The sequence below is a fragment of the Osmerus eperlanus genome, chromosome 15 (genome assembly GCF_963692335.1).
Source record: "Osmerus eperlanus chromosome 15, fOsmEpe2.1, whole genome shotgun sequence".
NCBI lineage: Eukaryota > Metazoa > Chordata > Actinopteri > Osmeriformes > Osmeridae > Osmerus > Osmerus eperlanus.
Window position 1 is genome coordinate 3,802,584 of NC_085032.1, and position 13,692 is coordinate 3,816,275.

The window sequence follows — 13,692 nt, forward strand, 5'->3', positions numbered from 1 at the left end:
AATATAACGTTTTTTCGCTACCTCTCCTATAAAGTTTGTCCAATTTTCACCAAATTTGGCACAGATCATCTTCAGACCAAGCCTCACAAAAGACATCACATGGCGTTTAGATTTTTTCAACTGTTTGTTAGTTACAGCCAATCAAATTGAGCAACTGATCCGGAAAATGGGAAGTGAGGTCATATCTTAGCCAATCTTTGAGAAATCAACACCAAACTTGGTATCTCGACTCGGAACTCTCTTTTGAAGATGTCCAAACAATTTGGTGTCATGTGACCACTGGGAGTGGTTGTAGGAAGCAAAAATGCGTTTTCACCAATAACTGTTGATTTGTTTGCCTTTATTGAGTGATTCCTTTGTCTCATGATATCTTGGGACATCCCGTGTGTAACACATGATAACTTGTGATAACAGCCGAATTGATGCGGCCGCCATTTTGAATTAATGAAAACACTTTTTTTCTCTACTACTCCTACAAAGTGTGTCCAATCTGAACCAAATTTGGCAGAGATTATCTTCAGACCAAGCCTCACAAAAACTATCAAATATTTTTTTTATTTTCGAAACCGTTTGCCCGGTACACCCAATCAAATTGTGCAGTTAAGCCAGCAAACAGGAAGTTGGGTTGTATCTCAGCAAATCTTTGATGGATTCACACCAAACTTGCTGCGTGTACTCGTTACCCTCTTCTGAGGATGTCTTAAACGTTTTCTGGGTCATTTGACTAATTGGCCACCTCATTGCTGCTTGCAGCTGTATTTATTAATCATCTTCTTCTCCCATTGGAGTCTATGGCAGCCCCTAGAACCGTATGGTAAAAAGTTGTGAAATTTGGCACACTCATTAATGACAGTCCCCTCTTTATTTTCACCAAGTTTCATTTGTCCCATTGGAGCACTCTAGCGCCACCAACGGGTCAAAGTTGGACTTGCGTTTACACACGTAACTTTTGAACCGTATGGCCAAAAAATGAAAAAATGAGGTACCGTTGGATTCCCTGGATCAAGACGCGTTCAACACACCCTATGGCGTCAATTTACGGTTATATACTTTCCGCCATTTTGAATTTTAAGAAAACACGTTTTTTTGCTTCTCCTACAATTTTTGTCCAATCTTTCCGAGAATTGGCACACATCATCGTCAGAGAAACCCTCACTCAGGTATTATAAGGATTTTTGATTTTCAAAACCGTTTGTCCGGTACATTTTGAATTCATTGAAAAACGGTTGGTGAGAGACGTTTTAGACCTACCTGAGGATTAGCACAGGATGTGGAGGACCTGCTGACCCAGAGCATGTAGCGAGTAAAGCAGAGGAACTTATTTAAGTTATAGTTATTTCCGCACTTTCCGACCAAGATAGTGGTCAGAGTGACTGCAAATTTAGACTCTGGTACCAGCGTGCATCAGCATCTTCCTCAATCAAATTAGCTGCTTCTCTCAGCAGCTCTGGGCAAGTTTTAGACATTTGGTTCTGCACCTCACACGCTGTCTCAACATGGGGGCTAGCAGGATCGAGTCTTCCCCTTGATTATTAGCCGTAGCATTGCAAAGTGCAGAAATAACTCCAAGAACTTCAATAAGTTCCTCTGCTTTACTCGCTACTAATCTGGGTCAGCAGGTCCTCCACATTCTCAGTTAAGTCTAAAATGTCTCTCACCAACTACCGAGAAAGTTCATGAAGATCCTCCATCGTCTCTATCCAGGCACTTTACTTCAGACCAACGCAATGGATCAGACTAGATTCGTGCTAGCCCCACCCACTGACTTTGATGGGTGAGTTTGACAGATAACACAATTAATGGTAGCACTGCAACACAACACGTTGTTAAATGTAAATGTGAAATGTAAATGCAACACGTTGTGAAATGTAAATGCAAGCGACTGGGGGGCGCTGTTTAGCGTTTGTAAATGGAAATACTTAAATAGTGAAATAATTATACATGTATTTTACATAAAATGTATTGGTATTTTAATGAATTCATGACACATTTAAGTAATTATTTAATGGTTTATTTATTCATTTTGGCACTTTTAGTCCTCTTAGTCAGCTCTTAGAATTGTTAGATGATGCAGTTCAGATTCCACACTGCCTCTTTTGTGTGACTCACATTTTTTAAATTCATTTCAGCTTGTATTTTCTCATTTCTGTATTTTCAGCAATTTGTAAAAAATAATTTCAGCTTTCAGCATTCCAACGCATTTTCTGCAGGAAATGCACTTTCTAGTTATTTTTAGTGTGTTTGCTGAAAGCAAAAACACTATTGTTAGTCTGCATACTTATTATAATTTTTTAAATTAATTTTCCGGACACGGTTTTTGCTCGCCTACTAGTTTTACACTGTTTAAAGATCCTGTAAAGCAAATTCCATGATTTGCTTCTCAGTACAGTATATACGTGTGAAATGAGTTCCTGAAAGCATATGCAAAGCGCGAAAACTTTGTCGCACTGAAATGTGGAGTTAGACCCTAGAACAGTTTCTCTTCCGTTTTCAGATCAGGTTTTAATGGGCTATCCAAAAAATTACCTATCTACGTCATTTTGACCCATCTACGTCAGATCTCTGAATGGCTCCTCCTGCTGTACTGTTATTGTAGCCTACATCAGCTAGCCAGCTAGCTTCAGGATGTCTCCCTCCACCCGCAACTGCATCTTCCCTGGATGAAAGAACTTCATCTGCGCTGCAACGCTATTTAACCCTTGTGTTATCTTTGGGTCATTCTGACCCATCAGTCATTGTGACTCAACGTCGTATTGCGACAACTTTACCGCATACAAAAACAAAGTGAAGCATTTTCTTTTAACCGTTGGGCTGTCTCAGACTAGCCTGGTCCGAACCAGACCCTCGTACATTTTATTTGTACAGAGGGTCTGGGATCGCTCCATTGACAAGCGTTAACTTCCCTGAAGGCGGGTACTCTGTTGAAGTTTAAAACTATTGGATCTGCCCAGAGCCACTCTGATCTGCCATAACCAATCGCTAGCGTTCGCCTTAGCCAACTCCTTTACCACGGAGCTAGCTGCCGTAGCTGGAAAATCAAACTTTTCCAGAACCCCGTGGGGAGGAGGGCCACAACATCATGACCACCAACAAAACTCAGCAAGGATTGTTCTTACTCCGGCTGTAACTTATGGATATTCGCAGCGTTGCCACAACCGCAGAATAGCTTCCCTCGCATCTTTCTCCGCCGCCATTACTGAACTACAACTCAAACTAGTGCACAACATCAACGTCATCGTTCTCAGCCACTCCCTCTGTTCGCTCATTGGACCTACACATTTTTTTTCTTCTGAAAACCGACTGGTGCACTGAAATCCCAGACCTAGTACAGAAACAAAATCCAAATTGAGCAGAAGTACGTAGGAGGGCAGAGCCTGGCTAGTCTCAGACCCCCCACATTGCGAAGGTTAAAATAAAATTATTTTAATTTGTTTTTGTATTGGGTAAAATTGGGTAAACACAACGATGGTTCGTTATGAGCCTTTGGGTCATGTGACCCGAAGGCAGCACAAGGGTTAATTTCCCTATTGATGAGGAAAGGAAAAATATGTGGATTGATTTTGTGAAGAGCCACGCTGATTGTTTTCTTAATTTGCTTGTGTTTTGTCTATTTGCATGTATTTTCTTAATTTGCAGCGCGTTTGCATGTCGGCCACCGTAGGTATTCGCTTACAAAGGATATGGTAAGAGCCTGGTAACACCATGGAAACACACACGGCTTCCTTTTACAGTCCAGTTTCATATTACTTACAGCCATGTTTTACCTGGTATCGCCTTGGAACTTATATTACAAGTTCATACTAAGGGTAACGTTGACAAAGTGGTATTCGCTCACAAAGGGTATGGTAAGAGCCTGGTAACACCATGGAAACAAACAAGGCTTCCTTTTACAGTCCAGTTTCAGATTACTTACTGAGTAAATAGTCCAAACATGCACAAGAACATACCCAGTATCCAAAAAGATTTACCATGACAGTAGAGGAAAACTCTTCCCGCCGAGGTAGGTAGCGATACCAGCCAAGTAAATGCTTTGAGATTATGTCCCCCCTCGGACGCTCAGCGTCTCTGGGGGGGAATGGAGGAGTGGGCTGGCCTGGACGCTGAGCTTCCGTGTGATGATTGGAGGGTCTGTCGAAAGACTGCATCTCCTTTTGATTGACAGTAATTTTGTACTACAAAAAGTCACCGAAGCTGCAGCAACCTATTTCTTGGTATTTGCTTGGCGAAATTGCTAACCAATTTTGCATCATACATTTCATAAAATTATATACCACATTCCTTGTTTCAGTTTAACCTAATTTCCACATTTCCTCCTTGATTAATATTGTTTTGTTAGATTGTTCGTTTATTCATTCAGTAGGCTAGGCTAGTGTCGTAGGGGTGAACTAGCCAGTGAATAGCTGAAAAAATAAAACATTTTTAGGATGTAGGCCGAAAATGAGCTTCCCCTCTTTGAAAGACCAGCAGCCGCCACTGATTACAATGTATCACATACTGATATGTTTGTCTGTCATAATTTAATTACCAATCCCTCTCTCTCTCTAATATATATTGATAAAAATCATAGTAATAATAATAATATATATTTACTAATATTTTGAGTGGGGGGGGGGCCTCGGGGAGGCTTCTGCCCCGGGCCCCAGATGACCTTAACCTGGCCCTGCATGTAGGTTACATTTAGCGTTAAGCAAATCAAGACTTGCATGTACAGTAAGTAATGTCACATTAAATAATGTATTTAAACTCAAGCTTGTGTGGTGCGTCGCTGTCTTCAATTCCACAGCCTAAACTTGATGTCAAAAGAAACGTTTTTCATTTCCGGCGCAGTCAAACAATCCCCTTAAGTTTGGCTAGTAACAGCAGCTAGGCTAGCTTGCTCGTAGCACAATTTACTAAGGTCAGCTTCTCCACCATGCAGGGCTCTAGTCTAACAGTGCGTGCCCACTGCAGCAACGCGAATCGCTTGCCATCGCTTGCCTTCCCACAGTTCACCACGCTCGGGGGCGTTTCAAACAGATTAATGTAGAATGTAGTTCTCTAAAGTCACTGTTGTAGCCTGGCCCTGCCCTCCTACGTACTACCGCTCAATTTTGATTTTGCTTCTGTACGAGGTCTGGCCATGAGATAAGTAAGTCAGATGTCTCCGGTTAATTTTCTACCGGCCAATCAGCGAACAGAGGGAATGGCTGTCGTGCGCTAGTTTGTGTTGTAGTTCCGTAATGGCGGCGGAGAAAGATGCGAGCGAAGCCATTTGGTCCGTTGTGGCAACGCTGCCGAATATCCATAAGCTAAAGCCAGAGCAAGAACAAGTTTTGCTGAGTTTTGTTGGTGGCCATGATGTTGTGGCCCTCCTCCCCACGGGGTTCGGGAACAGTTTGATTTTCCAGCTACGGCAGCTAGCTCTGTTACAGTAGTGGTGAAGTAATTGGCTAAGGCGAACGCTATCGATTGGTTATGGCAGATCAGAGTGGCTCTGGGCAGATCTAATAGTTTTAAACTTCAGAGTACCCGCCTACAAGGAAGTCAACGCTTGTCAATGGAGCTAGGCCAGACTCTGTACAAATGAAATGTACGAGAGTCTGGTTTGGACCAGGATAAGTTGTCATGGCCAAGTGTGTAGACTTGGGTTTACGTACTCGCAACATCGATCAAAATACAATACTAAACTGTTTTACTACACGTTGACATGTGTAAAAACGTTTTATTATATTACTCAAAGTCTCTGCTAATCTGTCGATACGATAGGGAGTTCCAGCCGGGCTACCTAGCTAGTTACCACAGAACGAAGTTACGTAATGTGACTAGACTGAATTTGAAAGTACAAGCACCAACAACTTCGGCAACCTTGCGCCATGCATCGTTTAAAAAAAATTAACATCTCTGTACGAATACAGCTATGTATCGTACAGGACTGGGTAAGCAGCCACACAAACGATTAGTTTCTCCTCCACCTTGAAACCTAGAAAGCTAGAAATGTTCATCATGGTTGCTACGTTACGAGAAACAAGAAAACACTCCGCTTGGCCATCGCTAGGGAAAATCACTCCTCATTTGCATAAAGTTGAGAAAATCTCAAATCGGTCGCGTCGCTACCCACAATGCACCACGCAAGCGATTCGCCTGGTTCCATAGAAAATGAATGGAAAACATGTTGTCGCTCGCATCGCGTCGCTGCAATGGACAAGCACTGTAAGATAAAATGGTCGTATTTGGCTTTGTTACTGACAATGATCGCTTCCAGCAAACTTCTTTTGAATTAGCCATTTCCGCCTAAAATGTCAAGCTTATTTACATTTTTTGGGGGGCATATTTTCAGTTAGCAGATGGTACTGTTTCAATCGCGATTCTATCTAGCTAATAATACTGCCGGTGAGAACGTTGTTACTTAGAAAAGCTTGTTTCAAGGGGGTTCAGCTTGTTTCAAAGGTTGTTCTTAATGAATGAATGCAATATGAGTGTGCTAAATGCCTGAAATATCACTACTGTAGAAGGGAAAAACTTAAGGTGACGTTTTAGTCATATAGGTTAAGTTCATTCTACATTTACAGTACATTTAGTCATTTTAGCAGACGCCCGTATCCAGATTGACTTACAGTAAGTACAGGGACATGCTACACTTTTTTAATTGTACATGAGCAGCAACAAATGTAGGCTATGCTTTTAAATCTATGCGATCTTCATAAATAATAAGTAGGCATTTTTATATAAAATAAACAGAAATATCAGTTGTAAAAATAGCAGTTAATAAACAGACCCATCTGCAAGCAAGCACACCCTACAATTTCCCCAGAAATTGTACCCTCTCTAGTTGTACATTGTTTTGGATAAAAGCGTCTGTAGGCTAAGGTATGTAAACAAGTACTTCTCAAACTTGTTTTGCAACCCATACCTTCACAGTGGAGTCCCAGGATGCAGTGTAAAGCTGGTCGTTCATCCAACACACTTTGCTGACCGCATCATCATGTCCCATCAAAGTATCCTGCCGTCTACCATAAGGTACGGAGTAAAAATACCTGCAAAGCAAGAACAATGATAGAAATAGGAAAGAAATAATAATAAATGATTCACAGAAGTATTTACATTATACATTTGGTAAAACTTTACATGAAGGTTACATTAGTGTTTCCTCTGTTGATTTAGATTTTTTTCCCTCTATGAAAATTTCTGCCGCCACGATATCACAAATAGGGCTGTACAAAAGGCCGTCTATCAGCAGTGATTGAGTGCATGTCGGAGAATATCACGGACACGCGCTTCACACCGCGAGCGGGCACTTGCACCACTCTGCGTTTATAGGCCATAAGGTGAACTAGGAAAAAGTGTCTAGAAAGTGATTTTCGTACCCACACCTGGGCACTACTTTTTAAATGCATTTTTGAATAGACAACACCCTTATGGACTTTATGTTGCTGCTGGTTTTGCTTGTAACTTTATTTGTATTCATTTTAGCAACACAAAATAGCTCTCAAACTGTCATTTATACATGTACCTAAACATTGGAGACAGGTATTGGTATACTCAAGTGTGAATGTGCACCATGAAATATGGTAAATTTGTAGAAAATATGCTTATACTTTATGGATTGGCACCAAGCAAAATCCTTACTTATTGCATCCTTACTCATCAGTATCATCTTTACTCATCAGTATCATCCCTACTCAACAGAATCATCCTTAGTCATCAGAATCATCTTTACTCATCAGTATCATCCCTAATCATCAGCATCATCCCTAATCATCAGTATTATCCCTACTCATCAGTATCATCCCTAATCATCAGTATCATCCCTAATCATCAGTAACATCTTTACTCATCAGTATCATTCCTAATCATCAGTAACATCTTTACTCATCAGTATCATCCCTACTCATCAGTATCATCTTTCCTCACCAGTATCATCCCTAATCATCAGTATCATCCCTATCGCTATAGTCAGAGCTGTCACCCCATGTAGCCCTTTCCTCTGTTTCCTGGGTAACATTTGCACAATTTTGGCACCGACATAAATCAGTACAAGAAAGTCTTGCAGACTCACATTTGCCTTGCTTGCAACTGCAGTGGACTACCTGCAACACACTTTCAGGGACAGGATTTCTAGTCAAGTTCAAGTCTTTTATTGTCAGATGCACAGAACAACACAAGGTCAGACTGGTCACTGAAATTCTTAGGACAAGACAGCGCAAAGCAACCTGGCATAACATATAAGTACACAGAACATAGATTACATCTATGATAAGCAAAAATATAATAAACCTCCTAATATATAATAATATACAATATTCAATACAGTATAGTAAACCTCTAAATACACAATACACATAATAACCTATACTAACTTTATAAACCTAAACTAACCTAAGACAAGTGAAGTACAATAGTGCAATATTGCTGAGGTTGCCAGTTCAATTCCCGGCGTGAAAAATGACGTTGTGTCCTTGGGCAAGGCACTTCACCCTACTTGCCTCGGGGGAATGTCCCTGTACTTACTGTAAGTCGCTCTGGATATAAGAGCATCTGCTAAATGTAAATGTAAATGTGAATTCACCTAGCTCAGTGATTTTGAACAACAGTTTAGAGGAGAAAATAGCTGCGACTCCTCCACCTTTTTTTGATGTCCTAGAAACTTGGTGAAAGCTGTAATCGGGCGGACACGCTTCTATCAAAGTTGCTGTTGCCGTGTCATTGTTTAGCCAGGTTTCTGTTAGACAGATGCAGTCTAAGTTGTTTTCTTTGACCAGATCATTAACTACAAATGTTTTGTTATTTAGTGATCTAACATTTAGAAGGGCCAGTTTCATCTGTGGGGTATTAACAGATAAAACAGGGGTAGATACATCTGTTGGAAGAATATGGATAGTTCTGTGACTTCTAACACTAGTTTCAGGTTTGTAACCATGCATTTTACCATGCCATTTTCTGTTTGTGATGACGACCGGTATGTCCAATGAAATAGCATGGTGGCTGTCCTAGCGTAGCTTTTCTTTGGGAAAGTCTGTCACTGAGCTGTTCCATCACAAGGGAATTCATCCGGGGGGTGCAGGTCTGTGCAGGGCCCATGTCCTTGCAGGAGGCTGTTTGAATGTTCTGTTCTGTTCCATGGGAGCTTGTTTGGGATGCGTCAGTCAGCTTAGACACAACAGGGATAGGGATTGATTGATTTGTGGTCAGGAGCACGTGATGGATGTTTGCTGTTAGTAGTCGAGATCCTCTACGGTTTGGGTGGAGTCGGTCAGCTTGAAAACGGTCTGCACAGTTCCAGAACACATTGAAATGATCGATAAATCTCAGTTTGTGTGTCAGACAGACAGATGCCAACCATGTGTTGAAAGATAGTAGTCGACTGAAGGCTTCTTTTCCTCTGCGAAAGCATGCAATCGGTCCACTGATGAATACATCTTGATATCTGTTGAGTGTGTTCAGTAGCTGGGTGAAATGTTTTTTAAGTATCTCAGTGCCAGTTTTCTTGTGTAGGATATCAAACGAACCAGTGTGGATGATAATCTTAGGGTTGTTTGGTTTATTGTTGAGGATTGTTTGTACCTCTGATGACAGTTCCTCGACAGATGTGTTGCTAAGACAAATATTTTCTGTCTTTGCCAGTTTAACATGTGCTGTCATGGCATCTCCAATCAAGATAGTGGCCATATGTGGTGTTGTGTTTGCATTTCTAATGTTTGCCTTATCAGTAGCTGCGGAGCCAGTTCTTATCTTATTTGGGTTAGCAATGATAGGACCTTGTGCTAGACCAAGGTTAGCCACTGTGTCAGTGTTAGCAGTAGATTCTATAGTGCTAGCAGCGTTAGCTCCTTTAAGTGTTGATGGGCTGTGGGTAGTCTTAGCATACCTTGGATCTTGATAATCCTGTGGTATTGTTGTCTGATTAGGCTTGATAGGGGGTCGAACAGCGCCCCAAGTGGTCCGAGAGGGGCTTGGAGTGAAATGGGGGACTCCCGGTCGCAGCAGACAATGATGTGTTGGATTTGCATGTGTGTAGTAGCTACCATCATGGTGTGTCGGCGATCTGGGCCCTTCATGTTTGTTAGCTGCGTGGCTAGCACTCCTGTGCCTCTTTGCCTTGGATTCCACACACAAGGGAGAGAGAGTTCCCAGTGGTTCGAATCTGTTTCTGTGTGTGACAGGCGGAGAGGTGATGCGGGAAGAGTTTCTGCCTCGCTTTTTTTGCTGTTTATCCTTGGTTCCAGTCCCATCTCCGATGAAGGTAGAAGTGGCGCTAGGCTTCTTTGGTTTAGCACCGAGAGCAGGCCATGACTCATCCGGTCCAACGGCCGGTGGAGAGAAAGCTGGTTCCAAGGGTGGCTCATTGGCCGGTAGCTTAGCCTCCGGGCTAGGTAGCATGGAATCTATAAAGTCTTCGGCCTCTCTGATATCTAAGAGGGTTCTGACTCTTAGCTCCAGTTCGACTATCCTCTGAGTAAGTTGTTTGCAGTCGTTGCAAGCCATAGTTCTACAGGGAACAAGATTTAGCTTGCTTGCCTGTGGTCATTCTTGGAGAGCAGCCCAAAATACTTCTGTTCTCCTTGGGCTTCAGTCCTCTCAGGTTGTTCCTTTTTGTGGTTGTAGTCGATCCACTTTGCCCCAATCCGAAGTATTTGATTTTGAGTAATATCATCAAAAACTGTCCAAATGATTGAAACTTCAGAGCATTTCTCTGTGAATAACTAGACAATACGATAGAAGCCAAACAGGGAAGCAAACAGGGAAGCAAGCAGGGAAGGTCAGGGGGAGAGGGAAAGAAAATGCGACTGCCTTCGTTGAGAACCAAAAAATAGCAAAACTAAAAATGTCTCATTATGGCTGCTTGATAGTTTGCCCTTTTGCAGTGTTGATACAGGGCGTCACTTGTCGGGGGCATGGATAGTTCTGGCAAAGCTGACGATGCCATGCAGAATGCTTTGTATCTTGCATTGTTCATAGTTTTGGCAGATGAGTGGCCATACAGGTGGCACACATATTTGCAAAGTAGTTGCAAAGTAGTTCATCATGGTGTCAGGACAATAACTTTTCTCTCAACGTCAGCAAGACCAAGGAGATGATTGTGGACTATAGGAGGCGGCAGGAGAAGGAGTATGCACCCCTACACATCAACGGATCTGAAGTGGAGAAGGTCAGCTGCTTCAAGTTCCTCGGGGTGAATATCAGCAATGATCTCACCTGGTCTGTTCACACGGACAAGGTGGTCAAAGCGGCCCATAAACGCCTCTTCTTCCTGAGGAGACTGAAGAAGTTCGGCATGGACTCAGTCATCCTCACTAACTTTTACAGATGCACTATAGAGAGCATCCTGACTGGTTGCATTACAGTGTGGTATGGGAGCTGCACAGACAGAGACCGCAAGGCCCTATGTAGTGTGGTCCGTTCTTCTGAGTTCATCATCAGCAGGAAGCTCCCAGCCCTACAGGACACCTACTACACACGTTGCCTCAGGAAAGCTGGCAGGATTCTAAGAGACTGTTACCACCCATACTTCAGTCGCTTTACCCCGTTTCAGTCGCGCACACGCAGACTGGACAACAGTTTCTATCCAAGGGCCATCAGGCTTCTGAATGGACATTGACATGGTCATTGATTCACTTCTTACTAGTCACTTTACACACTGTCACTTCACTACTGGTTGCACTATCAGTAACATTGCACTACTGTATTTCGCCATCAGGCTCCTGAATGGACATTGACATGGTCATTGATTCACTTCTTACTAGCTACTTACACACTGTCACTTTCAGCTACTGATTGCACTATCATTTACCTTTTAAGGAGTGAGTTCTAAAGATTACCGACGCTTCCACCAGAGTGAGTTATTTTTCCAAAAGGGAATCTAGCTAGTTTTAGTTAGCTTCCGTTACCTAGCAACCTAGCATAATACTCGTAGCAATGCTACTACCTGCTAGTGTTACTTGTTAGCCTCCTAATTGTAAATTTTGAAGCCATACTATAGCGTTTGTCATATAGTTTTTGTCTATCGGAAAATAGTCGGTTGGAATGTTCAGAATCACACGTGTGACGGTACTCTGTGGGGCCCGCTTTCGAACGATCACATATGTGTGACGCTACTCCTTAACGGGTTAATATTGCACTATTGTACTTCACTTAGTTTAGAATAGGTTTATAGGGTTAGCAATAGGTTATTATGTGTATTTAGGGTTTAGTATATTGTATTTTTATATTTATCTGTATATTTAGGAGGTTTACTTATTTCAGCTTAGCATAGATGTAATTTATGTTCTGTGTACTTATATGTTATGTTATGCCAGGTGCTTGCGTTGTCTTGTCTTAAAAATGTCAGTGCCCAGTCTGACCTTGTGTTGTTCTGTGCATCTGACAATGAAATACTTGAACTTGAACAAAGTTAGACTGGTCCAGGTTAAAACTGCTACCCAGATTTGTAAATGCAGTCAGGTATTGATCTTTCTCACAAGCAACAGAAAATGCCTTTCTTTTGCCTTTGCCATAGTAAATGTCAATGACATTTAGAAAAGTTTGTCTAATTCTAGTTCTAGACAATGTTTGTATGTTTCCGCTATTTTCAGATTCTCACCCTGCAAGCCAAGCCACCATTTGGCCCTGTTTCTGAATGTATCCTGCCGTGTGCAGTTAAAATACTTAGTTTGTTCTTTCTTTATAGACGTGAAATGCATATAGCATTGTTTAAAATCCTTACCACGTAGTTTTGAAGGTCTGGCCTTAATTTCCTCGTTTTTGCTACTTGATATTGACGAGATTGATTGAGAAGACATCTTGGACTCTTTAAATGTTGTTACAAAAAGCGGGCACTTTATTGGTCAGATGATTGCCTCATCACTCATGATCAAAATATAATTATGCGATGAAAGAACTAGTGCTGACTTTAAACACTAATAACAAATAAACTGCAGGATTCCACACGGAAAACTTTTTTTCTCTTGCTCAAAACCAATAGGTGTTTTTATCTGAATCAAAGGAATGTAGTGCCCCATATATGGGAACGGGATGAAACGAAAAACGGCTTCGAATTGAAAACGATCTCCGTCCACACTAGCGTTTTCATATTATTTACCAAATGTTTGCCGTCCACACTAACACGGGTACATGACAATCGTTGTCATGGTTACGCCACTCCTGCCCCTCCCTCCAGCCATCACGCTGCTCTGTTTACATACTCCTCGGGCAATACTATTTGGTGTTGTATAGACCAATTATCACCCTACGTCACACCACTGTCAAGCATGCTCAACTGCGCATGTCGGCTGCAAAAGACGAACTTCTCCCAGGTATAATACACTTGGAGTGTTGATCAGGTCATCATATATCTCTGGCCACTGGATTTCAGAGCTTGACATTAACTTTTTGAGGCACTGGTCTATTGGATAAGTACATTTACGTTTCATTTGTCCATGCACAAAAGTCACTTGACCCCCGATACCTTTAAATAGCCTGACCAAGTGATAGGGCAAAACTAGCCTGGCTAACGGAGGTCACTTTCTCAGGCAAATGACGAATGAAACAGGCTCGGTTAAAGAAATCTGCATGCCCTGTAAAGTGTGCCATAAAAAGCTTTTGATACTAGTTGCAAAAATGTAAATGTTAGAAGGGAGTAGGATTTTGGCAACACTGTTTTTCATACCTACCGAAATCCCCCCCCCCCCCCATATCTTGGGGCTATAAGATCTGACACACCCCAACTATGCGGGGATG

The 13,692-nt window shown here is 42.0% G+C and overlaps 1 protein-coding gene across 3 annotated transcripts in view; it reads right to left on the reverse strand.

Annotated features, from left to right (window-relative positions):
* The window catches only part of nsmaf (neutral sphingomyelinase (N-SMase) activation associated factor), a 134,314-nt gene that overhangs the window by 22,935 nt on the left and 97,687 nt on the right, over positions 1 to 13,692 (reverse strand). For all 3 annotated transcript variants that reach the window (XR_009932248.1, XM_062479027.1, XM_062479028.1), the window contains exon 26: positions 6,890 to 7,013. Coding sequence is in view for 2 of the 3 variants with exons in the window: in XM_062479027.1 (XP_062335011.1) it covers positions 6,890 to 7,013 (124 nt within the window). In the remaining variant the exon portion in view is untranslated. The remainder of the gene's footprint in view (positions 1 to 6,889; positions 7,014 to 13,692) is intronic.